General features: G+C 37.4%; 1 protein-coding gene across 4 annotated transcripts in view; it reads left to right on the top strand.

Annotated features, from left to right (window-relative positions):
- The window catches only part of plcb3 (phospholipase C, beta 3 (phosphatidylinositol-specific)), a 63,629-nt gene that overhangs the window by 32,783 nt on the left and 3,854 nt on the right, over positions 1-26,992 (top strand). Inside the window, exons 3-33 of one of the 4 annotated variants that reach the window (XM_051900585.1) lie at positions 8,520-8,588; positions 8,700-8,840; positions 9,106-9,185; positions 11,029-11,082; positions 11,219-11,291; positions 12,477-12,580; positions 12,996-13,162; positions 13,308-13,454; positions 13,544-13,701; positions 14,664-14,746; positions 14,837-14,921; positions 15,940-16,087; positions 17,182-17,283; positions 17,441-17,520; positions 17,617-17,713; positions 17,856-17,940; positions 18,321-18,445; positions 18,568-18,722; positions 18,851-19,012; positions 19,157-19,256; positions 19,357-19,461; positions 20,101-20,195; positions 21,143-21,275; positions 21,454-21,489; positions 21,611-21,720; positions 23,210-23,319; positions 23,871-24,057; positions 24,175-24,251; positions 24,330-24,419; positions 25,112-25,169; positions 26,180-26,266. In XM_051900585.1, the coding sequence (XP_051756545.1) occupies positions 8,520-8,588; positions 8,700-8,840; positions 9,106-9,185; positions 11,029-11,082; positions 11,219-11,291; positions 12,477-12,580; positions 12,996-13,162; positions 13,308-13,454; positions 13,544-13,701; positions 14,664-14,746; positions 14,837-14,921; positions 15,940-16,087; positions 17,182-17,283; positions 17,441-17,520; positions 17,617-17,713; positions 17,856-17,940; positions 18,321-18,445; positions 18,568-18,722; positions 18,851-19,012; positions 19,157-19,256; positions 19,357-19,461; positions 20,101-20,195; positions 21,143-21,275; positions 21,454-21,489; positions 21,611-21,720; positions 23,210-23,319; positions 23,871-24,057; positions 24,175-24,251; positions 24,330-24,419; positions 25,112-25,169; positions 26,180-26,266 (3,303 nt within the window). Of the gene's footprint in view, positions 1-8,519; positions 8,589-8,699; positions 8,841-9,105; positions 9,186-11,028; positions 11,083-11,218; positions 11,292-12,476; positions 12,581-12,995; positions 13,163-13,307; positions 13,455-13,543; positions 13,702-14,663; positions 14,747-14,836; positions 14,922-15,939; positions 16,088-17,181; positions 17,284-17,440; positions 17,521-17,616; positions 17,714-17,855; positions 17,941-18,320; positions 18,446-18,567; positions 18,723-18,850; positions 19,013-19,156; positions 19,257-19,356; positions 19,462-20,100; positions 20,196-21,142; positions 21,276-21,453; positions 21,490-21,610; positions 21,721-23,209; positions 23,320-23,870; positions 24,058-24,174; positions 24,252-24,329; positions 24,420-25,108; positions 25,170-26,179; positions 26,267-26,992 lie in introns of all 4 variants that reach the window. The other 3 variants (XM_051900584.1, XM_051900587.1, XM_051900586.1) reach the window with 3 other exon arrangements.

Below are 26,992 nucleotides of genomic sequence, written 5' to 3' on the forward strand. Positions count from 1 at the left end.
TGTAACCAAACACGACACTGTTTGAATGCTGAATGGAGTATGAGTACACACAGTATCGGATTTGGATCAGTCCTGTCTGGAAAAAAAAAAAAATTCAGTATCAGAGCCGATACCGATACTGAATATCGGATCGGTGCATCCCTAGCATAAACTAAGATTGTTTTTGGGATTGAAGAATCGAGATATAGGCTCATCAAAAAGAAGATCGATTAAATTCCATACAGCTGACATGTTTACCTGTTGTAGCTTATCCACATTTAGACACTAGCACAGTCAAAATGTGCCATCAGAGAAGCACTTCTTAAACTTCTCAGTTTTGTACAATGATTTTGGCCAAACTTTGGCAAATCTGTTTTTCCTCAGAAGCTCTTGATTTATCATCCAGGGCATTTTATCATGCTTCATTTCCAGGAGGACTGATGATTTCCAGAGGTTGCATAAATCAGATTGCAACTGCTCAACCTTGTGAAAAAGTAAATGCCTAATATCACTGCAACTAAACACCACATGTAATTTAATATGAGTCTTTCAAATCTCTGTTGAGGAATCTTGGCTCGTTCTTCCTTGCAGAAAAGCTTTGACAGATTGGTACAGTTGGTCTTGAACCGGTCCTGCCACATCACCTCTGTAGGATTCAGGTCAGGACTTGAACTAGGTCACTGTACATCCTTAATTTAGTTTCTTGTCAGCCATTCCAGTGTGGAATTGCTTCTGTGTTTTGAATCATTGTCTTGCAGCATCACTCAATTAAAACAAAGCTTCAGCTCACACTCAGATCATGATCAGACATTCTTCTGAAGAACTGTCTGCTTTATTTCTTCAGTCAGCTCTTTTAGAATTTGCTTTAATGTAGCATTGTGAGTATGTAGAAAATTTTAAGTGAGCACTTCTCTTTAATTGAGTGGTTAAAAAAAAAAAAAAAAAAAAAAAAATATATATATATATATATATAATTATTAATAATAAATATGTACTCATTATTTAGGCATACTGTTCAGCAACCAGTCCTAACATAACTAAAGCTTTGTTAGTGTACTGTACTATTTTGCATTATAGACATTAATGATTTTTTCTATTACATAAAAGAAAATGATTTGTGTTTCAAGTTTTCGTTGTCTATTATTAAATTTATTTGATCTCTGGTATTATTTCAGTGTGAGGAAAAATGCAGTTAAAGAAGGAACAAGGAAATAATATATACTTCTACATTCCACTTTACCTCTAATCTGTCTTGTTCTCTTCTTTGTCTTTTGTTTCCAAGATTTTTGTCTCCAAGATTTCCAAGATTGTTGTCTGATTTACCCGTGATTCAGCATGTATGTGTTAAGTCTGTGCATAAACTGTATGTACTGTTTTGTTGCTTTTAGATTTACTATCAAATTGTATTTCTGTAATCACATTTCTTGATAATCAGAGTTAGTACACCCAAATCATTTACTCACCCTCATGTCGTTTCAAACCCATAAGACTTTCGTTCATCAACACAAATAAAGATATTTTTGGTAACACTTTATTTTACTGTGCTCTTGTTTTACATGTTACATACTGTAACAACAACAGTAAATTATGCATAATTACAAGCAACTAACTCAACCCTATAGTAAGTACATTTTTAATTATTACTCGGTACTTATTTGTGTAATTACACTGAAATAATGACACCTTAAATTAAAGTGTAACCATATTTTTCATGATACTTGAGTGATTTCTGTCCTTCCATTGAACTTACGTGCTATGGAGATTAATATTTTGTAAATAAAGTGGTAAATAATGTTTGTTGCACAAGCAAATCACTTGCATCACATAAAATTGAGGTTAAACCACTGGAGTCACAGGGATTACTTTAATAATATCTTTACTACCTTTCTGAAGCTTGAAAATGGTAGTTGCGTAGGCAGTCAATGGAGGGACACAAATCTCTCAGATTTCATCAAAAAGATCTTCATTTGTGTGCTTAAGATGAAGGAAAGTCTTACAGGTTTGGAGTGACATCAGGGTGAGGAATTAATGATGGAATTTTAATTTTTGGGTAAACTAACCATTTAGTAATGTCATAGGTTTTCTTCTCTCAAAGAAAAAAAAAATTATAGAAGGAGATGCATATACATTGCGCAGTCGGAAATGACCCCCATACTATTAAATAGTGCACACTGAATGACTAAAGAATACCCATAATGCACTGTGAGGGTCATGTCTCAGCAGTATATGGTGTCCACAGCAGAATCCCACAGATGTTCCTTTGTAATTGATTATTAAATGTGCAGTAGGTGATCTGGGAAATGCTAATGTTAGCCTGCTAGCATTGAAAGCATACAATCCCACCCTCCCTGCAAATCGCGGTCCAAAGCCACGCCTCCTCCAGAACACATGAAGCTGTTCTCGGCAAAGCGTCACAAGAGACGGCGTTAAACTACTTCATGTCTCAAAGCACATGACTTTACAATAATAATGAACGTAAACAACTTAGAGAGCTTGTAACTGACTGCTGCAGATTAATACTGTTGACATGGATACGCATAATTCCGAGTCTGACTGAACAGCTCCGGTTAGAATGTCACAGGTTGCCATCTCTTAATTACGATAATTATGGTGTGAATGCAGCATAAGCTCGTTGTTTTGATTCAGTAGGAGCTGTAAAAGGAGGCTGCTGTTTGTTTGCGGTGCTCTGTGACCAACGTCACTCTTTTAAATGCGCTATGATAGTAGACTAACGTAGGAAACAGTGAATGGGGGTAATTTCAAATATAGTTTCTGTCTGTTTCTCTCTCTCATTGTTTCTTTTTAAATCTCAAGTCATCAGGGATCAGTACAAATGTCAGTAACCTTGACTGAAACAGGAGAATGGGGCGTGGGGAAAAAACAAACCTGAGTCTGTATGGTAAGGTGTGTTGTTCTCATGGGTGTTATATTTCGACAATGCCACTCAAAGCCATAGAATTTTACCATCATTTTAGCTGTCACACGCACACTTGCTCACTGTCAACACCCGTGTGCCCGCACCAGTGCCAGACACGACAGGAAGTGACTGTTGCCAGGGTTAAACAAGGAAGTTACAGCATGATATGTTCACAGACACACATAGTAGTTTCCCTTTCACTAGAATCGTGTGTGTGTGTGTGTGTGTGTGTGTGTGTGTGTGTGTGTGTGTGTGTGTGTGTCCTCTCTTGTGCTCACGAGTTTGTGTTCATTAATCAGCAGGGGAAGCTGTATTTCATGTTGAGGGCTTTCTGTTTTGGGAGATTAATTGTTGCCCGTAATTAAAGTCTGACCCCACAAGAGGCAACGAGAAGGCCATCACTCAAGGGTGCAGGGCAGTGAACAGCCCCTGGGGCATTGTGGAAGATATAATGGGAGAGGTAGTACAGGGGAACGTCACGTCTATCATGCATATGACCTCTGCACTCACTCATCTCCTCATATAAATCACCTTTTAACATGAAAAAAAACCCCTCTTTATCTTACATGCACGCTGGCAAGTAAATACAGTAAATTGGGGTCAGGGTGTGGTGGCTCACTATTGTGTTGTATTGTAATAATAGGATGAATGACTGTACCCTGGAGATTCCCACTTGTTCGCTCTTGCGCTCTCTCTCTCTCTCTCTCTCTCTCTCTCTCTCTCTCTCTCTCTCTCTCTCTCTCTCTCTCTCTCTCTCTCTCTCTCTCTCTCACTCTCTCTCTCTCTCACACTCTCACACTCTCACACACACACACACACACACACACACACACACACACACACACACACACACAGGCTTGTTTTGCTATCAAAGTGAGGACATTCCATAGGCGTAATGGTTTTTATACTGTACAAACTGTACATTCTATCCCCCTACACTACCCCTACTCCTAAACCTACCCATCACAGAAAACTGTCTGCATTTTCATATTTTTAATAAAACATTGTTTAGTATGTTTTTAAAGCTATTTTAAATATGAGGACTCATGAAATGTCCTCATAAAACATGTTTACGTCGTAATACCAGTGTAATACCCATGTCATTTATACAAATTTGTGTCCTCATAAATCCTGAAAACAAGTGCACACACACACATTATTAAATTAAATTAAATTAAGATATGTACATATACACTACCGGTCAAAAGTTTGAAAACATTACTATTTTTAATGTTTTTGAACAAAGACTGTTATGCTCATTAAGGCTGCATTTATTTCATAATAAATACAGAAAAAACAATAATATTGTGAAATATTATGTGAAGGACACATGATCCTTCAGCAATCATTCTAATATGCTGATTTGATACTCAGTTATTATCAGTGTTGAAAACAGTTGTGTTGTTTAATATTTTTTTTGGAACCTGTGATACTTTTTTCAGGATTCATTGATGAATTAAAGGTTAAAAAGAACATCATTTATTCAAAATATAAATATTTTCTAACAATATAAATCTTTACTATCACTTTTTATCAATTTAACACATCCGTGCTGAATAAAAGTATTAATTTCTTGTATATTGTTACAAAAGATTTCTATTTTAAATAAATGCTGATATTTTTTAACTTTTTATTCATCAAAGAATCCTGAAAAAGTATCACAGATTATAAAATATTAAGCAGCACAACTGTTTCCAACATTGATAATAAATCAGCATATTAGAATGATTTCTGAAGGATCATGTGACACTGAAGACTGGAGTAATGATGCTGACAATTCAGCTTTGCATCACAGAAATAAATTATATTTTAAAGTATATTAAAATAGAAAACCATAATTTTAAATTGTAATAATATTTCACAATATTACTGTTTTTTCTGTATTTATTATGAAATAAATGCAGCCTTAATGAGCATAAGTTATTACATTATTACAATAACCAAGAGGGTAACCAGGATTCGAATGCTAGTTAAATATGTGACCCTGGACCACAAAACCAGTCATAAGGGTCAATTTTTTGAAATTGAGATTTAAACATCATCTGAAATCTGAATAAATAAGCTTTCCATTGATGTATGGTTTGTTAGGATAGGACAATATTTGGTCGAGATACAACTATTTGAAAATCTGAAATCTGAGGGTGCAAAAAAAAAATCGCCTTTAAAGTTGTCCAAATGAAGTCCTTGGCAATGCATATACACTCACAAAAATTCATTTTTGATATATTTAAGGTAGGAAATTTACAAAATATCTTCATGGAACATGAGCTTTGCTTAATATCCTAATGGTTTTTGGCATTAAAGAAAAATTGATAATTTTGACCCATACAATGTTTTGTTGGCTATTGCTACAAATATATCCGTGTGACTTATGACTAGTTTTGTGGTCCAGGGTCACATATGGTGGCAGGAAATATTGTTTTGAGTTGAAATGAATTTGTTTTTCTTGTAGAGACCATGAAATGCTTGTTTCCTATATAAGCTCAGCTGTCAGTTATACAGTGTTACCCTGGGCAACAGCCGTTATTCAAAAATATTTGATATATTTGAATATTTGAATGCTGTTCTTGACTAGTTGGAATTGAGTATTTCAGTGAACTGTGTAATGAACTTTGAGAACCATCTGTAGGCCTTCATACATAGACAAATAACTAGTAAACATGATGGCCGTTCATGTGTTTTTCTGGTTTATTTAAATTGACACTCTGTCAGCTGTTGTCATGCTGATGTAAGTTAACAAGTCAAGACCAAAGTCAGCTGTGTGGCAGTGTAAGGTAAATGCTGTAATCCAGAACAGAGCAGGTGGTTTTCTCTGTGTCCGTGAGAATGCTGGGTTAATAAATAGAGAGAACGGATGTTTGATCTGGAGTGAAGTCACTGCCACAAGTACAAGAATGTTTGTGTCTATAAGTGTATTTGGTGAATGTATTGTGTTTCTCTCACTGCACTTTATAAATGACATAATAATACTACAGTGACATTGTTGGCTAAATATTAAACTTTAGGTCAACAGTCTTTGCTCGCCAGGAATGAGGGGAATGTATGTATGCTAGAAACAGCCGCACACTTGCATACACCCTTGTGCTCACATGCTTGCTCAATTTTCAGGAAGATATTTCACAAGTCTGAGCCTGTAGCAGTTAGTCGGATGCAACCTGTTACCATCAAGGTTATGTTACTTTACAGTTGCACTGTGATAAACATAGCTTTGTGCTTGTCTATCTATAGGGATATGGATTGGTTTTATTCATTATACATAGTGTTTCATAAATGTGAGGTTTAGGTTTTTGTTTTGGTATGCAGCAACTCTGAGGTGGAAATCTCATATTACTTGTTAAAAGCTTTCCAACTTTTTGTTTTCTTCATTTTTTTTTTTTATTTTTTTTTTTTTTTTTTTTATTTTATATTTTATTTCATTTTATATTTTATATTTTTTACTTAATTGTATTTCATTTTATATTTTATTTTATTTTATTTTATTTTATTTTTTTAAATTCAAAATAAATACTTTAAAAACATTCTGTTGTACATGTACTGTATGGACGGAGTGACCTCACTGGCTCAGAAATTTGGGAAATAAAAAGTCCTAGTATCTGAAAATTAATCATCAAAATATAAATCAGTTGTCCCAGTATCACTTCAGAGATCCAGTATTACATGATGAGTCAATAGCTGCAGGGAAAAGATACAAGTGTGTTTTTTTTTTTTTTTTTTTTTTTTTTTTTTTTTTTTTTTTTGGTGTTTGTGTTTGTTTGTTTGTTTGTGTACGGGTCCATTCTGCTGGGCCTGTTTGGACTGGAACCAGTCCTTAGCAGACTTCGACCAGTAACCCATGACACTCACACACTCTGGGGAACGTTCAACTCAGCAACTTCATCCGCACTGTTGCACTCCATGGTGGGAGGGGGACAAGACACAGGAAAGAGAAAGATGATAAAGAACGAGAGAGAAGGGAGGGAGTCCTCGGCTATAGAGCAAGTATTTACAGTCAAGATCTGCTTTGTTTATTGTTGAAGTTTACAAGCACAGTCCTCCAACCACTGGCCCAGCTCATTTACTCAACTATTCTTTTTACGAGCCCACAAGCATTTGAAGCAGAAGAAGTGAGAGAGATTCATCTGAGATGTGAATCCTGAAGTGTTGAGTGAATCTGTCATAAAGTTAAACTTCACTCTAAACTTATGACTTCTTCTCCGCTTCAGTGACAGTATCCTTTACTTTGTCAGTGCTTGTGTATGTGATGTGTCAGGGATTCTCTGGACCTCTGTTCAGTGTTATTTCATTCCAGATTGCTCTTAAAGATCCCATGAAATCACTTGAAGAGTGCCGTTTTCTTTTTACTGTGCTGACATATTTTCCTGAAACAGACTGGACATATTAACTGCTCTTCCTTTTTTAAGTCATGATTTGCTACTTCCTAGTCGGTGACAGGTGTTATTGGGGGGGAGGGGCATTCTTATTCTAGAGATAATTTGATTGGACAGAAATCAGTGCAGGATGAGTCATCAATATTTTTTCCCAGGAGAGATAAAGTGTTAAATGATCTCATTGAAATCACTGATCTCAGTTGTCGCGGTGCAACAGCTTGAGGTGGTCTACGCTGGATGCGACAAAGCTTTGTTCTTCATATCAGAAGTCTTGCAACCGCTTGGAGTTGGAGTATGTCAGAAATAGAACGTGGCCTCAGTTTACTCTCAGGGTTGTGTCGTGTCGCATCTAGTGTAGACAGTATCACTGGTTATATTGGGTTCTATTGTCTTTCGTCATGTCACGTTGCTCCGCTCGCGTCAGGTGTAGACACGGTGTTAGTGACTACCTAGCAGCTATATAGCCTTCTAAAAACTACACTGAACACTTTAGCAACTGTAGCAACTTAGCAACCAGCCACAACACCCTAGAAACATGGTGGCGAGTTTTGCACAAGCAAGCACTGCTCCCATTGATTAAAAAGTGCAAATATAGTTTTCCAGTTGTTTGTGATTTGCTGGATAAGGATTAAGGATAAGGATTTTAAAAAATGACCATTTCTACCTGACAAATTTTTTTTTAAAGCTTGTTATAACTTGATATGTATGTATGTATGTATGTACGTATGTATTAATTTATTCATTCATTTATTTATTCATCATTTATTTATAATCATTTATTTATTTTTTTATCATTTATTTAAATATTTTTTTTATCATTCACTTTTGTTTTTATTATTTATTTTATTATCTATTTACTTTTATTTATCATTTATTTATTTATTTTTATAATTTAAGTATTTTTATCATTTCTTTTATTATTTATTTTTTATTATTTTTTATTTTAATAGCTTTAATGACTCAAGACTGTGAGAATCCTGATTCTTTAAAGAAAGAAAAAAACTGTTATTATTGAGGGGGTGAATTAAATTAAGAACTATCTTGATTTTTAGTTGTTTTTACTTTGTTTAATGCTTGTTTTGTCTTATTTTAAATCATTTTAAGTCATTTTGAGGCCCCCTTGAAAGTGTGCTGAGGCCCCCTAGTGGATCCAGGCCTCCTGGTTGAGAACCAAGAATAAACAAGAAAATGTATTATTTGGTTGTATATTTGTAACACATCATCTCTCTGTGTATCTCTTTATCACTATCTTACAGGAAGTGGAAATCCTGGACATCAGTCAAATCAGGGACACCAGGACAGGGAGATTTGCCAAGATGCCAAAGGTATGTTTTTAAGTGTGCCTGTGTTGGAAAAAGTCAGTATGAAGGTTATGTTTGAAAAAGATTCATATGTCAGGAGTGCGCGTGGGTGGTAAACTTTGCCTGTGTTTGTAGGACCAACGCATACGTGATACGTTGGGTTTGGGCAAAGGAGAAGGGAACTCAGACTCAAAGCTGCTAACTGTTGTCTACGGCAACGACCTGGTCAACATCTCCTTCCTCAACTTCCAAGCTGTGCAGGATGGCTATTGCAAGGTAACCACGACGACCAGTCCCTGTCACCTAGATACCATGTCCATGCTATCGCTCCCTCTCTCTCTGTCTTGCTTTTTCACTTTCTACCTTTGCAAGTGTGCACTCTGAATGAATTATATCAGATCACTCTCCTTTTATTTTTTCCCCCTCTCTCTTCAAAAAATTGGCACACATTAACTTTTGATTTATTTATAGTATTATCCTATTTACATAATAAATGCATGAGTTCATTTATACACGTTTTCTGTTATGATTGGGTTTCCAGGTGTGGACTGACGAACTGTTTAAACTTGCCACAAACATACTGTCCCAGAATGCTTCCCGCAATACCTTCTTATTCAAAGCGTGAGTACTGCGTGTGTGTGTGTGTGTGTGTATACCTATATGTATATATGTAAATGTGTAGTTAGATAGATAGATAGATAGATAGATAGATAGATAGATAGATAGATAGATAGATTAGGGGTGTAACGGTACACAAACATGACCTCTGTATTGAAGTCACGGTTCGGTACGTGTTCAGTATGGCAGGGGGGAGAAAACTAAACATAAAATTGCTTTTCTTCCTCCTTTTTATTAAACAGTGGTTTATTGAACAAATTGTCTCTCTCTTTAATTAAATTAAATTATAATTCACATTTTCTTAAGGATAAAATATCTCACCTAATGCTGTAAACTATATACACTTTCTTGCACATTACTATAATATTAGAGGTTAATTAACAAACTATTAAATTTAGTTGCATGACATGTAAATTGCACACAAGACAGGTTTTGCATTAACTTCTAAATCTAAATATACAATTATTTTTCAATTATATTTCTACTCCAGTTCATTTTTGAAATATGATCATTTACATAGTGAATATCATAACTTGCTTTCATGACAAATTTATTTAAACATATATTAAATAATTAAGACATTACTAACAGGTAAAGTAAATATAATGAATACAAGCTGATATAGTGCATATATTTAGGGAAATGCTCCCCTCTGGAGTTCATTTCTCTAGTGAACTAACATGCTGTGGACACTTAATGACTTGCCTGAGGTAAATGTAATGCTATGTGAGATATCATTCTCCAGCTGTTTTATTGATGTCGTTCCACGGTTGAAACACTGGTTGAGAGATTACACACAAACATATTTATGCATAGATTGTATGTTGTTCTTCTGCGCTTTTTACTGTTGTGGCAGTTAGAAAACTGCATTGCATTACCGTGTGCACCCCCTTCTGGATTGGAGTGTGGATCATCTGCGGCTGGCTGTATTCGTCGTCTGACTGTATGCACCAAACCGTGACGTCCGTAACGTAATGGTTCGGGATAAATACATGTACCGTTACACCCCTAAAATATATATATATATATATTATATATAGGATGGGTGTGGGTGTGTGTGTGTGTGTGTGTGTGTGTGTGTATATATATATATATATATATATATATATATATATATAATATATTTTTGGCTGTGTGAGACTTTCTCAAAATGTGTCTTATATTTCATATTGTTACTTTATATCTTGCATATACTACTTCCTTTCCTTTCTCTGCAACTTTATATCTTACTATTGTGGCTTTATATCTTTAAGAGATTTTATTTTTAAGAATTGCGACTTCTTATTTCTGGCATTTGCACTTTATTAAGTCACACTGAAACATAAAATGTCAAGCTAGTTCAAGCTAGTTTTTCACATATAACTTTGGGTTTGCCCTAGGGTTGGTTTTTTTTATTTATGGTTACGTATGGTTATATATGGCTGGTTCACCCAAAAATGAAATTTAAAGCTCCAGCAGTCCCAAATCATGAAAGAAAGAAGGTCATACAGGTTTGGAAAGACCCAAGTGCGAGTAAAGGACAACATTTTCAATTTTGGGAAAACTATCTCTGTTCAGTTTGACAGTCCCAAATCCATTCACAGGGTCTTGGGTTCAGCAGGACTTGGGTTCAGCTTTGTATCCTCCAAAATAAAATACCCCAGCCCTTATTTTCATAGTCTTTACCTGAGTCTGAGGCATTGCTGTCAGGTTTTTTTTTTTATTTTTTTTTATCATTATTAATTGTTGCTGATAGTGTTATTGACAAAGTACATTAAGTGCAAATAATCAGTGTAGAGATAATAAAACCAATCTAATGCAATCATCTGTATCTCACTGTCTGCCTTTTTTGTGTCATTTTTCATAGTTTCACAAAGCTGAAGCTGCAGGTAAATCAGGATGGGAAAATCCCAGTGAAGAAGTGAGTAAACACAAGCTATCTAACTCAAACACAGTTATGTTTCCAGTTCTTCAGGGCTTTCGTTGCTAATATGCCACTTCTCCTTTCATCACTCCTTTCACTTCTTCTCTTTTTCTTTCTCTTTCACTTCTCTCAGCATCCTGAAAATGTTCTCGGATAAGAAACGTGTAGAGACGGCGCTGGAGCACTGTGGACTGGTCAATAACAGGGTAATCATTTGTGCACCAATCACCAGTTATTTCACATTAAACCTTTCAGTTTTGTCTGCTGAGCTTTCATAAGAAGTGTTTGTCTCTCTCTCTCTCTCTCTCTCTCTCTCTCTCTTTCTGTTTTGTTCTTTCTATATAAATGCACTGTTTTTCAAATAACCCACACTTGCTTAGAAGATTCGATCATCTCTTTAGCCTAATCTCTTGTAGTGTCTCCCTCTGTCGTCACATGTTCCACATCATTTGTTTTCCTTCTTCGTGGTGATCTGTGATCAATCCTTTTATGGTTCAGTTTGGACACAGAAGAGCTGGTCTTAGATCAGCACATGTCCACATGTCAATCTGTTCACTGTCTTACACTGCCCTCTGCTGGTTAAATTTCAGAATTAATTGAGACTTAAAGGGATAGATCACCCAAAAAATTATAATAAATATTCATTTACTCACCCTCATGTTGTTCCATACCTTTATGAGTTCCTTTATTCTGCTGAACACAAAAGAAGATATTTTAAAGAATATTGGTAATCAAACAGTTGACGATAGCCATTGACTTCCATAGTAGAAAAAAAATACTATGGAAGTCAATGGCTGCCGTCAACTGTCAACATGAAGGTGAGTAAAAGATGACACAATTTTAATTTTTGCGTAAACTATCTCTTTAAAGGTGCCTTATTCTACCAAGGGGGCATTTTTTAATTTTTTCTAGTCATTTACTGTGCCAAAATGAACAACCCCAAAAACATTGCACAACTCACTACATAGTGCAGAACAAATGTTTGCTTGCACGACCGAGCGATTGAAATGGATTGCATCTCTAGCCAAATTGATCTGCGCTGTCAGGTACTGTCCACTGGTTAATGTGGATTTGGGTCAGTGCTGTAAAACCCATTTTGCATCTTAGTTTACAATGCATTCTGAACATTGTATGCCTACATAGTACATAATAAATACTGTTTTCCATGGTTATGTCCCCTTTGAAGTGCACCTTTGGCCCAAATAACATTTTCCTTGTCTTTTATTTGTGACACTAAAGATGGAAACTATGGAGACTTTGAAAATGAATTTCTTTATTATATTTTATTTCTTTATTTACACATTTTATTCATTTGTTTGCTTGTTTGTGCATTTACGTATGTATGTATGTATGTATGTATGTATGTATTTATTAATGTATTTTTCCCTCAGGCGGATCATGGTATAAAGCCAGATGACTTCACCTGGGAAATGTTCCAGAACTTTCTCAACAAACTAAGTCCCAGACCAGAGGTGGAGCGTATCTTTGTGGAGCTGTGAGTGAGCAGAGTCCAACAGCAGTGACACAGATACAGTGGCCCCAAACAAGTATTTGGACACTCGGCCATATTTAAAAATGAATGAATGCCATTCCATTACATAATATATAAACCAAGTGGCATTTATTTTTAAAAAAAAAAGATGGCATAGGATGGCATTTTCAAAAAAAAAAGTTTGTTAGGTTTCTAAATTATAAAACAGAGAAATGCTATTTAAAATATTTTTAAACAACAGTAGAACATGTCCATGTAAAACAGATGAAAGAAGTCAAAGTTTGTTTCTAAAACAATGATATTTATACATTATTAAGTCTGTCCAAATACTTTTTGGAGGCACTTTGTCTTAACAATGTAAATATCCTTTGCACAACGTGTAATTTTTTACGCTGTGTGTGTGTGTGTGTGTGTGCAGTGGCTCTAAAGGGAAACCCTTCCTGTCTCTGGATCAGTTGATGGACTTTATAAATCGCAGACAGAGAGATTCTCGACTAAATGAGGTTCTTTACCCACCGCTCAAGCGAGATCAGGTCCGCCAGCTCATGGAGAGATATGAAAGCAACACCAGCCAGCTGGAAAGAGGTACAAAGCATATCTCTCTCTCTCTCTCTCTCTCTCTCTCTCTCTCTCTCTCTCACTCTCACTCTCACTCTCACACACACACACACACACACGTTTAAACATGGTGACGATAAGACTGATAGCGGTTTGTTTCATGTGTGAGCAGATCAGATCTCCCTAATGAGCTTCACAAAGTATCTTGGTGGGGAGGAGAACTCTGTGGTTCCTCCTGAGAGGTTGGACATCCTCGATGATATGAACCAACCCCTGTCCCACTATTTCATCAACTCTTCACACAATACATACCTCACAGGTATACAAACACACATACACACAGTCTCTAAAATATACAAATATGGTCACAAACTCACACTAACACCCGTCTGTGCTTTCCCGGTTTAGTGGGGCAGTTGACGGGCCTGTCGTCAGTAGAGATGTACCGGCAGGTGTTGCTGACAGGATGCCGCTGTATAGAACTGGACTGCTGGAAGGGCCGCCCACCTGAAGAAGAGCCAATCATCACGCACGGTTTTACCATGACAACTGAGATTCCATTCAAGGTTTGTTTATGAGCCCATATGCCACTTGACCATTTTAGTTTCCATTGCTCTTATGATGCGGTCATATTTACTGTCGTTAGGCGAATTTTCATGGCAGAAATCCAGTGATTTTGATAGCAACGCTTTGGGATTGGGAATTTACATTGGGAGTTGGCAACCAGATAAATTGTACGTTCTTTCCTAAGGGCTGCACTGGACAGGTTGCTTGAATCTAGAAAGATTTAAGCTTAATTTGTACTGATAATAGTGTGTCATCAGACTTCAGCGTCAGTTAACAGCCATTTGTGTTTTTTGTGCATGGTAAAGGAACTATAGGTCTTTGAATACTAGTGCATTTAACGGGACGGGATGCGCAGTGTACAGTAACAAGCACATCGCCATACTTTTATAACTTCTGGATAATGATTTAATGTAATTTCTGTGCCTAACTCCATTCATGAGAGTGTCACATTTAAACAAAATGTTTAAATGGAAGGTCTTTTATCAGGTCTGTCTCATTGCCTCAAATGTATTTTGTGTTACATGTATAAATTAAATTATGAAGAACGACGGATTGGAGATGCTTTTTCTTTGTTCTGTAAGCCTAGTGCACGCTATTTTTCAGTGGCTTTCAAAAAAGTGGTAGGGACAGAATCAACTTTGGAGAAAAGTGGTGGGGACATGTCCCACCCACAGGTTATGTCTATGGTTGAGGGCAAAAGATTTTCTCATGCAGATTTCACAACAGGTTCAAGTTGGTCATACAGATTTTCTGCGTTGATCAACAGAAAACTGCCTGGTTTGAAAAAGACTTCTGGTGAGCTGTGCTTCATACATCGGCACACTGTTGACAATAAGAAGTTGACAAATTTTTGCTAATATGCAATCGCTAATCGCAAATGCAAGCTGCCCAGATATGCTGCACACACATTGAACTGCAATGAGAGACAGTGTGTATAATGTTTCAATCTTTGTGTTTTTAGGAGGTGATTGAAGCTATCGCTGAAAGTGCATTCAAGACGTCTCCATATCCTCTCATCTTGTCCTTTGAGAATCACGTGGACTCGTAAGTATAAGGCATGAGTGTGTGGATAATGCATATTGCTTGTCTTTTTTCCGGTTTATTTTTTATCTTGATTATTATCTGGTCTTTTAGAGCAAAGCAGCAGGCTAAAATGGCAGAGTACTGTCGCTCTATGTTCGGAGATGCGCTGCTCATTGATCCCCTAGAGAAATATCCGGTAAGGGCAGTTTTTCAAACTCTAACTGCCAAATATTATAAACTATGTTGTCCATTTTCTTAATAAACAAAATTTCTAAACAAGTTTGTGAATGAATGACTCTTATGAGCCAATTCTTTTAATGAATCAGTTTCAAACCCATGACGTATTTATATGAATCAGCCTGACAAGCTCTCTCACTGAACATCAAACAAAATGAACAATGAGAACCTTTACCTGTGAACTCCTTTTGAGTGTATTTTCAATTCCTGTTTACATACTAGTATCACACAATCTTCAACAACCATTCTTCATCTGATCTTCTATGACAAAGTATTACATTAATTTTATTCTAAGATCATTTTTAATTCATCGCTTATTCTCATGGGACATTTTATTGCTCATCTCTCTCAAATCTGCTTGATTAGGGCAGTTTTTCAAACTCCAACTGTTAAATATTATAAACTATGTTGTCTATTTTCTTAATAAAAAAAAATTCTGAACCTAAAAAGACAGAGCAGGCGCCATTCTGTCTGTCTGTCTATCCTCCTTAAAACTTTCAAACTTCAAGATTTTAAAATCAATTTCAGGCCAGGCTTTCTAAAGCCAAAATGCTATGCTAAACTTTACTCATCTAGTTAAGGATGATGTGCAGTTGTTTGGTCATTATCACAGAATAAACCTAGACTGGGTGATCAGGACCCCACTGCAAAGTGAAAGGGTCATGTAGCATCCTGTAAGTGTTTGTTCCCCCACTTATTGCACGGCTACTTACCAGATAAAAGAATAAATGAATGTTAAATGTTGATTTGATCTAAAATTATTGTATTATTGTGAGAAGAAAGAGACCATGGTGTTATATTATAGCTGTAGGAAATCGGCTGGCTGTGACAGTAGTTCATTATACAGTTTTAGTCATTCAAAAAATATTTGATCACAGAATGCAGTGATTGGCCATGTAATAACTAAGAATAGTAAACAACAATATTTTTAGATTGAGAATAGATTAGTAGGTTTTACATTCATGTTGTTTTTACAGCTGGTTCCTGGTCAACAACTGCCAAGCCCCCAGGAGCTGATGGGGAAGATCTTGATCAAGAACAAGAAGAAACATCACCACAGGGCAACTAACGGTGGCAGCATTAGACGCAAGGAAGGGACAGACGGACAGTCCTCGCCTTTGAATGGTGTGTAAACACAGCCACTAAAAAATAGCCTGATCTGCTCTAACACAGAGATCCAGGGGCCGAGGTTGGATCCAGATCCAACTCCTCCCACTTTACATATCCCTAAACCTACCCATCTCCACCCCCTGGATCTAAACCTACCCATCTCGACCCCCTGGATCTGGAACCAACTCCTCCCACTTTACATATCCCTAAACCTACCCGTCTCCACCCCCTGGATCTAAACCTACCCATCTCCACCCCCTGGATCTGGATCCAACTCCTCCCACTTTACATATCTTTAAACCTACCCATCTCCACACCCTGGATCTCGTGTTCTGCAGTGAGGGGCTACTGATTAAAATGGTTGCAAATGCTTCAAAACAATTGCTACAATAATTGAAATGTGTTGCAACTTGCATCAAGATGGGGTTTCGTGACACTTTGTGGCCATTCACACAAAAAAATTTGCGCAGTGAAGCGCAAAAAAAAAAATTCTATGTGAACGGCCCCTTTAGAGTCTATGTCAGTGTTTCCTGCATCAGAATCATTGTGTTGTGTTGTCTTGCTTGTTGTCCCAGCAAGCACAGTGCAACCCATGATGTTCAATTTGTGAATGAATGACTCTTGTGAGCCAATTCTACACACTATATACACACTAGTATCACACAATCTTCAACAAACATTCCTCATCTGATCTTCTATGACAAAGTATAACATTTATTTCATTCTGAGATCATTTTTAATTCATCACTTACTCTCGTGGGACGTTTTATTGCACATCTTTGTCATATCTGCTTGATTAGGGAGTTAGCTCATGAATTATCTGTCATCATTTACTCACCCTCATGTCATTCCAAACTCGTATGGCTTTCTTTCTTAGCTCTAAATGATGACATTTACAACTTTGCATACATTTGGACTCTTTCATTAGCTACATTTTGCAACAGCAGTGCAAATGCACGAGGGGCTGTTTTAGATTAAATTTTAACTCTTGCTGTGGTTCCAAAACCATTCAGGCCCATTCATGAGCAATTAAATATACACATGATCCATTTTTCATTTACTGATTTCATTTCACGTTCAAACCCATTCATCATGAGATTTGTGTTTAGATTCTCCGTTGTCTGAAGGGGATATGGGCCAGAACATGTCCAATGGGGGCGAGAAGCTTGCAGAGAGGATGACCAAAGACCTTGATATCCGCAAGTCTATTGGTGGGTTTGTGCCTAGTTGACATGAGGTTTCAACCAATCAGGATGAAGACCGAAGTCACTTAGGCACCAGTATGGAAGTTCATGGTCAATGCATTTATAGTGTATATTCAACTTTCTGTGTTTTGTGTGTGTATTATTTTTTAATATTACCATATAGACCGGGGAGATGGAGAGACTGATGAAGAGGAGGAAGAGGAACCCATTCCAGATCCAAAGAAACATAACAACACTGATGAGGTAACTTGTTCACTGTCCTGTTCACTTTTCTGCTCTTTGTGTCTCTTTTTTTTTATTTTTTTTTATGCACATCTTTGATGTGTCTCTCTGTTTCAGGGTACTGCGTACAGTGAGGTGAACGCTACAGAGGAGATGTCCACATTGGTCAACTACATAGAACCAGTCAAATTCAAATCATTTGAGGCGGCAGCGAGTGAGTAATGATACCTTTCACATCATAGCTGTTACTATACTGTGTATTTTAGCATGGCTAGAACAGCAAAACTGTATTGACCAATCAGAAGCCAGGACCGAATCATCCATTTTGTAATGATCCATCTCTCTCCCTCTTTCAGAGAGGAATAAGTATTTTGAGATGTCATCTTTTGTGGAGACCAAAGGCATGGACACATTGAAGAGTTCTCCCAGCGAGTTTGTCGAGTATCCTTCAACAGCCTCAGATACTGATTAGATATTGATTGTTAATTATTCAATCACCTTTTCTAAACTTGTCTACTTATTCTTTTTATTTGTGTTTGTAGTTCTGATCCGAATACTCCTCCAAAGTGTAATGTGTTGATTGCAATATTAGTCATTATATAGTGTGCACAAATGTCCACAAGAAGTAGCAGACCATCCAAGTACCTTTGACATACTTATTTCAACATACTGTGATATGGGACACACTAATCCTAATCCCTTTAGTATGCGAATTAGTATGCGATTTGGCAATTGTTTCAGTTACATATGTCTGATGTGTCATGTTTGCGCTGTCATATTCGAGTAATGTTGTTTTTCCTGAGCAAAATGTTTTTATTTAGATACAACAAAAAGCAGCTAAGTCGCATCTATCCCAAAGGGACACGTGTGGATTCCAGTAACTATATGCCACAGCTCTTCTGGAACATGGGCTGCCAGATGGTGGCGCTAAACTTCCAAACTCTCGGTCAGACATGCTGATAGCACTCTGTTATTGCCTTCTTCATTCTTTCTTATCTGTTGTTCTACATTTACATATATTTTAGGTTTTTTTATATCTTAAAATAAGCTCATATCTCTGTTTCTCAGACTTGCCGATGCAGCTGAACATGGGGGTGTTTGAATATAATGGCCGCTGTGGTTATCTGCTGAAGCCAGAGTTCATGAGACGCACGGATAAACACTTTGACCCCTTTACTATGGACATTGTGGATGGCATTGTAGCCAACACGGTTAAAATCAAGGTATTGTGTTCACCTGTATGTTCTGTTTGAAGTTATAGTGATAGTGTAGTAATAGTGTTTTATTTTTTATTTTTTCAAATGTAATATGTACACTCAGATCACCTCTCACCTTTCACTTGCATACTCAGATCATCTCAGGTCAGTTTCTGAACGATAAGAAGGTTGGTGTTTATGCGGAGGTAGACATGTTTGGACTTCCTGCAGACACTAAAAGAAAATATCGAACAAAAACTTCTAACAACAACTCTCTGGACCCAGTCTGGGATGATGAAACCTTTGTGTTCAATAAGGTAACAAATGAAAGGAATAGTTCATCCAATCATGTCAGTTCTGTCGTGCACAAAGCTCTGAAGCTGTCTAATAATGTGCTTGTACTGTAATAATCTCCACATTTTTATTAAATGAAGTGAAGTATGCTGTTAATCTCTCTCTAGGTGGTATTACCTACCCTGGCATCTCTTCGAGTAGCAGTGTATGAGGAAAATGGGAAGTTTATTGGTCATCGTATCTTGCCAGTGTCGGCTCTGCGCCCAGGTTTGTGCAAAATACATGGCAGTGTTTTGACAGACTTGCTGTTCTGGTACTACACTAAAGATCTGCTGGCTCACATCTGATATGTGTGTGTGTCTGTTAGGATATCACTACATCAGTCTGAAGAATGAGCTGAACCAACCACTCATGCTGTCATCCCTACTTGTGTACACTGAAGCACAAGACTACATCCCCAACGAGCACCAAGGTAGGAGAGAGATCTATGGGACTATGAATGGCAGAAATATGTTACTACACAGAATTACTATTTGCAACTGGTCTAGTGTGTGTGTGTGTGTGTGTGTGTGTGTGTGTGTGTGTGTGTATGTATATGTATGTATATATATGTATATGTATGTGTGTGTGTGTGTGTGTGTGTGTATATATGTGTATATATGTGTGTGTATATATATATATATATATATATTTTTTTTTTTTTACATCTGCCAAAAACAGAGGTCCATTATATGACAGAGGTGCAGTGTTTTGTTCATTCTTGTTAAACTGCTGCTTTTAAACAGCATTAAACAGTTCCAGTGAACAAAAAAAAGTGTGACATCACATCACTGCATTAAGTTGTTCAAACTTAGTTTTTCAGTTCAATTCTGTGCATAAAAGTGACTAGTGTATTTAGCTGCAGTGTGTACAGAAATCTTTTTTTTTATGCAAGTAGTCATTTACAGTAGCAGAAACTACTGTAGTTAAGTGTCTTACACAATGGTAATTTGAAGAGTGGGATTTACACCAACAGTCTTTATATTAGGTTACAAGCTCTGATATGTCTACCTTTGTAACAGTCTTACTCTGATGTTTTTCTTCTGTCGTCCATTTGTGTGTGTGTGTTAAGAGTATGCAGAGGCTCTGACAAACCCCATCAAACATCTCTCTTTGCTGGCCCAGAGAGAAAGGCAGCTATTAGCACTTATGGAGGAACCCACTGAGGTCAGTCACCCTTGTTTTTGTGTCTAAAGCAGCATTGACTTTATCTTAGTTAGGTGCCATTTAGCAAATCTCATGTGACTGATACTATATAAATTACTAGTAGTAGTACTAGTAGTGCAAATTTGAATCTCTGTAACCAACCAGTTCTTTCTTCTGATCTCTCTTCAGCTGCTTCAAAGGACTCTACACGATCCCAGGCAAGGAATAAGGGTCTTATCTAGCGAAACGATCGTTCATTTTCTAAAAATAAATAAATAAATAAATAAAAATGTATATATTTTTTTAACCACAAATGCTCATCTTGCACTATCTCTGCGATGCGGCAAGCATTACGTAATCACATTGGAAAGGAAACTGAGCAAGTGTTTACAAAGCAAAAGTGCAAAGACTAAGTCAAACAGCCTTTACAAAAAAAGGGTGAAATAACAATGTCGAAGATTTTGAAGTTGGAGGAGAAAATCATGACATGGAGTTTTTCGACCGCAGTACTTCCACCTACGTCACGTGTGACCTTTCAACGTAATGCGTGGCGCATCGCAGAGCAGTGCAAGACAAGCATTTGTGGTTAAAAAGTATATACATTTTTCTTTTTTTTTTAGAAAATGGCCGATCGTTTCGCTAGATAACACCTTGGCTGGGATTGTGTAGAGCCCTTTGAAGCTGCATTGAAATTTGGACCTTCATCCGATTGGCAGCCGCTGAAGTCCACTATATGGAGAAAAATCCTGGAATGTGTTCCTCAAAAAACATAATTTCTTTTTGACTGAAGAAAGAAAGACATGAACATCTTGGATGACTAAATTATCAGGAAATTTTAATTCTGAAGTGAACTAATCCTATAAGGGATAGAATATACAGTTTGTACAGTATAAAAATCCTTATGACTATGGAAAGTCTCCATAAAACATGGAAATCCAACATGTGTGTGTGTTTGTGTGTGTGTGCAGGGTGGGCCTGCGAAACCAGACGATCGAGACGGGATTGACTCTGGCGGCGCGAACCCTGCTGACCCTTTCTGCCCTCTGCCATCTCCAACACTTTCTCCTGTAGTCGCCGAGGTCATGAATCCTCCTCCATCAGGTTTGGTCTAACCTCTGGAACAATCTTCTTTTTCCTGCTATCATCCTCTCAATCATTCTCTGTCTGTCTGCATTTTGGCCATAATGTTAGTCATGTCAGTTTTGTATGGATGTCTACTCCATGAATATGTATGTCATGTCCATTAAGTGACCTGTATGTTCCGTGTAATATATTTTAGGCGCAAAAGAAGATCTAATCAACAATATTCTTAAAGGTAAGATCCACTCACCCTCATTTAACATCATACACTCATCCTCAACAGTCACTCGCCTGCAGAGCACTGAGAACGGTGTTGTATATCATCTTCACGCTGTGTGTCTGTTTGTGTTCTGCAGTAATCGAACCTCAGTCTATTGATGAGTTCAAACAGCACAACTCCTACCAGAAGCTGTTGAAGAAGCAGTGCAAAGAACTCAAGGAGCTGAGCAAGAAACATCAGAAAAAGGTCAAAAGCACTTACATTAAGTTTTAAGTAAGGAATGTGCCATCAAGGTCACGTTCAACCATGGGTGTGCATTAATATTTAACTAGATAAAAAGTTCTTCTAGATCAACTTTGATTTGGGGTTGAGCAAGCCTGGTTAGAAAGGGTGTTTAGCAAGTTGCTAGCATGTTTTAGCACATTTCTAAATGTGCTAAAACATGTTAACAAAACAGGTACACGTGTTTATCTCAAGACTTTTTTCATTTGTAAAACTCTAGTGTGTAAAACTCTTTTCTTCGGGCATGTTTAAATGTCTTTAGAACTGGGGCTGTTTCTAAGCAGTTACACGGTAACAATGTTATAGAGAGAGAGCGTGACTTGAGTCTGCTGCAGCCCCTTGAGCTAGCTGGACAGTCAAATGATAAAAACTCAATTTTTTATAGATAAAAATCTCATTTGTTTGTCATTTCTAGTACTTTATCATGACTACAGCTATTTGAAGTTCTGATCATTTGCTGGAATGATATGGAGCGGCAATGCAGTCAAGACCTGGAATCACTTCATAAACGCGCTATTATAGAAAATTATACTACGGGGCTGTTGAATGCTCGAATCTGATTGGTTGATCAACGTTCTAAGGTGTGCAATTATTTTCAGGGAAACACACAGCTAAAGTAGTTCTAGGCAGGTTTTGGCCGCATTGCAGTTCCATATCACTTTGCCAAATGATTTCAGTTATTTCAATAGGTCCTTACAGCCTACAACCGCAAAAGAAACAAAACTCACAATGACACCGACCAAGCAAATAAATATAGTAAACAATAGGATGAAAACGACATATTATTGTCATGGTTTTTGCCACAAAATACGTTTTATTGTGTCCTGAAAATGCATACTCTCCCACGCTCTCTCGCTCTCTCTTTTAAACATACACACGTACCGTATAGTACGGACACACACTCGCACAGAAACGTTTTGTCAGCGCTGCTCTGACCAATTAATCAGTAAAATAGTTTAGCAACGTAAAAGATACATGACTCATCAGCGAGGTAATAACTGTGCTGTTCTTGAGGTAGATAAACTTATAGTTTCGCTATTAGTAGAGACACTGCTGCCGTGAGAGAAGCACAGACTCAGGTAGGCTAATTCACATATGCTGCTTATATTCTCTCTCTCTCTCTCTCTCTCTCTCTCTCTCTCTCTCTCTCTCTCTCTCAACTGCATTAATAACTGTATCAACGGTATTATTCATTTTTTCTAAGAATTCAATGGCCCGTCATCAATTATTCCTTACTTAATCAACACCTTTAAACATTTATCAGCCAATCAGAATCAAGCTTTCAGAAGTGCTGTGGCATAAGAATGGTGAACTATGATAAATGGTACAGCAGCACTTTGAGCAAAAATCCCATTCCCTTCTCTCCTATCCAGTTGTCTCTTTTCGACTGTCCTATGCCGTTAAAGGCAGAAAGAGTAGCTTTTAAAAAAGAATGTGTGTATGTGTGTTTTAGATGTGGGCTCTCAGTAAGGATCAAAGGACTCGCTGTAATCAGCTAAACTCTGACCTCCAGAGGAAACGGAGTCAGGTGGAGAAGCGTCTGCGCTCCAGTCTGAAGAAAAAGTGAGGGCATTTAAAGTTGACTTTGACCTTTTAACTTTAATTATTGTTGGCCAGGTGGATATTGTGCTTGTGTGACAACATTTCATATTATGATCATAGAGAGATCAAGAGGTCAGGAGCTCAGAGCGGTAAAGTAGCCACACTGAAATGAATGTGCAGATCTCTTGAGGAACATTGTTAAGCAGAGAATAAAGGAAAGAAATGGGCTTAGGCCCTCTGATGGGTATTTTACATTGTTTAAAGCAGGGAACGGCACCAGTAGGTAAACGCAGACTGCCTTATTTAGTTATATAAGTAGATAACTCTGACCTTTTATAGAAAATCTAACCATATCACAAGTTTGCTTATTTGATGAGTGACCTAGAAATAGTGCAGAATCTGAAATATTTCTTCACGTTACAGTAGAACATTTCTTTGTTATAAATTGATCAAAATCCTACTTTGATTTTGAACTTTGATTTTTAGGAGATTTTATTTTGAACTGGCCCTTGGTTTACAACATTGGAGAGTGTTCACGTTGAATAATTTCTTTGTGAATTAATATTATAAAGGGGTGTTTGCTGTTTGCGTGTGCACAGTGGGTCAGAGGAGCCCGTGCAGAGGGAATTGAACGAGCTGGATCTGGAGCTACAGCGACAGACGGAGCAGTTTAGAGAGGAGCAGATGAAGGAGCTTCTTGAGCTCAGAAAGGCACACCATCAGATAGAGAAAGAGGCTAAACAATGCCACCTCAAAGAGGTATGACACACATAACAATAACAATAACATAACAATAGCCCAAAGACATCGTGACCACAGCTGCTCTGAGAAGCACTACACACACACTGCTAAAAATGCTGATTCTTTGTGTCTCAGGCCAATCAGAAACTGAGGGAAATCGCCCAAGACTGCCAAGCAGCCCAGATCAAAAAACTCAAGGAAGTGTGTGACAAGTAAGAAATGTTTGGTTGTGCTTTGAGGTGCGTTTGTGTGTGTGGACAAATGCTGAAATGTCACATTTCTATTTGCAGAGAGAAGAAAGAGTTACAGAAGATTATGGACAGGAAGAGGCAAAACAGCATCATCGAGGCCAAGAAAGCAGAAAAGGAAAAGGCTGAGACGTTAGTAATGGTTTTTCTCATCTCAAGGACAGTGCCTGTAGCAGTCTAGGGGTTAAATGGTTAGCTCACCCAAAAATGAAAATTCTGCCATCATTTATTCACCCTTAAATCATTCCAAACCACTATGACTTTCTTTCTTCTGCAGAACACTAAAGAAGATATTTTGAAGAATATTGGTGACTAAACAGTTTTGATTACCATTAACGTCCACTGGATAAACCCCTGAGACATTTCTCAAAATATCTTAATTTGTGTTTCACAGAAGAAAGAAAATCATACAGGTTTGGATCGATATGAGGGTGAATAAATGGCAGAATTTTCATTTTTGGATGAACTCTTTAAATGCATGCCTCACCCAATAGTGAAAATTACATCGTTATTTACTCACCCTTATGTGTGTTTTGTCCATATATGAAAGTCAAAGTTTTTTTCTGTTGTTTTGGACAGTACTGACTTTCATTATATGGACAAAATGCTGTTACATCCCTTTAATGTTCCGCGATGCCTAGAGATGTCTTTAAATGTCTGTTATTGAAACTGTGTCAAGTGAAACGTATATACAAAGATAAATGAGACCATTTTTTGAATGTGGTGCTGAGGTTGATCGAGCCATTAACTTCTAGAAAGTTCAGGATTGCTACAAAAAATGTACAAGGAAAGTAACCTTCTTCTGTCATTCTCTCACTTAGCAGGGAGCTGAACGAGATCAATAAAAAACATATCAATGAATCAGTCAGCTTAATCCGTCAGGTGAGTTCTGGAAAAGTGTCTGGATTTCTCTGTTAATGGCTCTTTTTATACAAACTGATATTTAAGAAACCTTTACACCTTGTCCTAATTAGGTGCCACTCAAATCTCCATTGTCATTGTCAGGTTTATTTAGTTAGTTATTTATTTATTTATTTATTTATTTATTTATTTTGGTCTATGCTGAGACCATAAAGGCCCAGACACACCAAACTGACATCTGAGAACTAGTGGCAACAAAAGCCAGCTGTGGTGTCACCTCACATTGCCTGCGTCTGGGCCAAAAAGTTGCATTTAAACACACTGCAAAGACTACAGCCAGCAGCCTGCTACCACGCACTGGACTTTCTGTGCCTGCATGATTGGAAATAACTCTCCATACCAGCAGGTGAAAGTAATGTGCTGCATGCGTCACTCAAAGGGGTGACCGGAAGAGCTACATCTGTGACTACGACTGTGGTAGAAACCGTAAAAACAAAGTAGCGGTTGCTTGCTTCTGTCACTTTAATTTTCCTTCTTGTGCACTGGTTCACTAAGCTGAACAGCCAGTCAGAGTGATCTGTCTCACCGCTGTGCTCCATCACCAAGTCAACATGCTCAATTGGCTGAAAAGCTGCCCACAGGGGTCAGACTAGTGCCAATGCTGTGGAACGCAGAGCAAAAACTAGGCCGGCAGGCGCTCAACGATGGCCGACATTTGCCAATCGTCAGCTCGGTGTGTGTCACAGCCTTAATGCGGCACAAGACTATAAAATCATAGCCAATCAGAAGATTGGATGTTTCTGTTTGTTTCATCGCTGGGTAGCTCCACCCATCGTAAAACTCAAGAAAGCTGTCTAATAAACAAAGCACTTGACAGAATCTCATCACTTTTGGACAAAAACTCAGATTATGGATTGATGCTATTATTGCTCCGCACATTGTTAGGACAAAGTGTTACAGAGCCATATAAAGCATAATCAAGGTCAAGCTTCCTCATAAAGTCCTCTAATTTCTTCTCTCTTTTTGTGTAGCTGGAAGATTCTCAGGGGAAGCGTCAAGAAAAGTTAAAAGCCCTTCACAAGGACATCCTTCAGAAAATAGTGGAGGAGGTTCCTCTGGTCAGTCCATGCACCGATCTATTCAGTCTTCAGTCCTGACATGCTAGTCCCTGTTCATCACCACATTATTTTCTTTTACTAATCGATTCCTCCTATTTAAGGCAAAATTTAGGAAGTATCCCTTACAGAAATGTCCCATAGTAACTATACTGTAGCTTTTGCTAAAATACCATAGTTACAAGAGATATAATGCCAACCACTGTCATCAAGAAAAAAGAAATGGTCATTTCAGATTCTGAAAGCTTCTTACACTGTATTTTTAAGAAGGGTGGGGATATACCAGACACGATAAACCACTAGAAACTGTTCAAGCACAATAAGACAAGAAAGAGAACTCAATTCAGTATTTGCACGCTGTTTGGCAGACGGCTTTTAGAGCGCACAGTATGAAGCGTATGCGCAGAGAGCCGCCTGTAATACAGTTTGTAAGTACTGAATGAATTTAGTTTTTTTTATTTATTCATGGCTGATTGCACTTAAAGGGATAGTTTGCCCAAAAATTAAAATTATTTACTAACCATCATGTCGTTTCAAACCCATTAGACATTGGTTAATCTTCAAAACACAAATTTAGATATTTTTAATTAATTTTATGTTCCTCCATTAAAGTACTGGTAACCAAAGCAGTCATAAAGACATCATAATATGAATCCATATAAGCGGTTTAATCCAAGTCTTGTGAAGAGATATGATCCCTTTTATATGATGGACAAATTTAATTTAGGC

Source organism: Ctenopharyngodon idella, chromosome 7 (assembly GCF_019924925.1).
Source record: "Ctenopharyngodon idella isolate HZGC_01 chromosome 7, HZGC01, whole genome shotgun sequence".
NCBI lineage: Eukaryota > Metazoa > Chordata > Actinopteri > Cypriniformes > Xenocyprididae > Ctenopharyngodon > Ctenopharyngodon idella.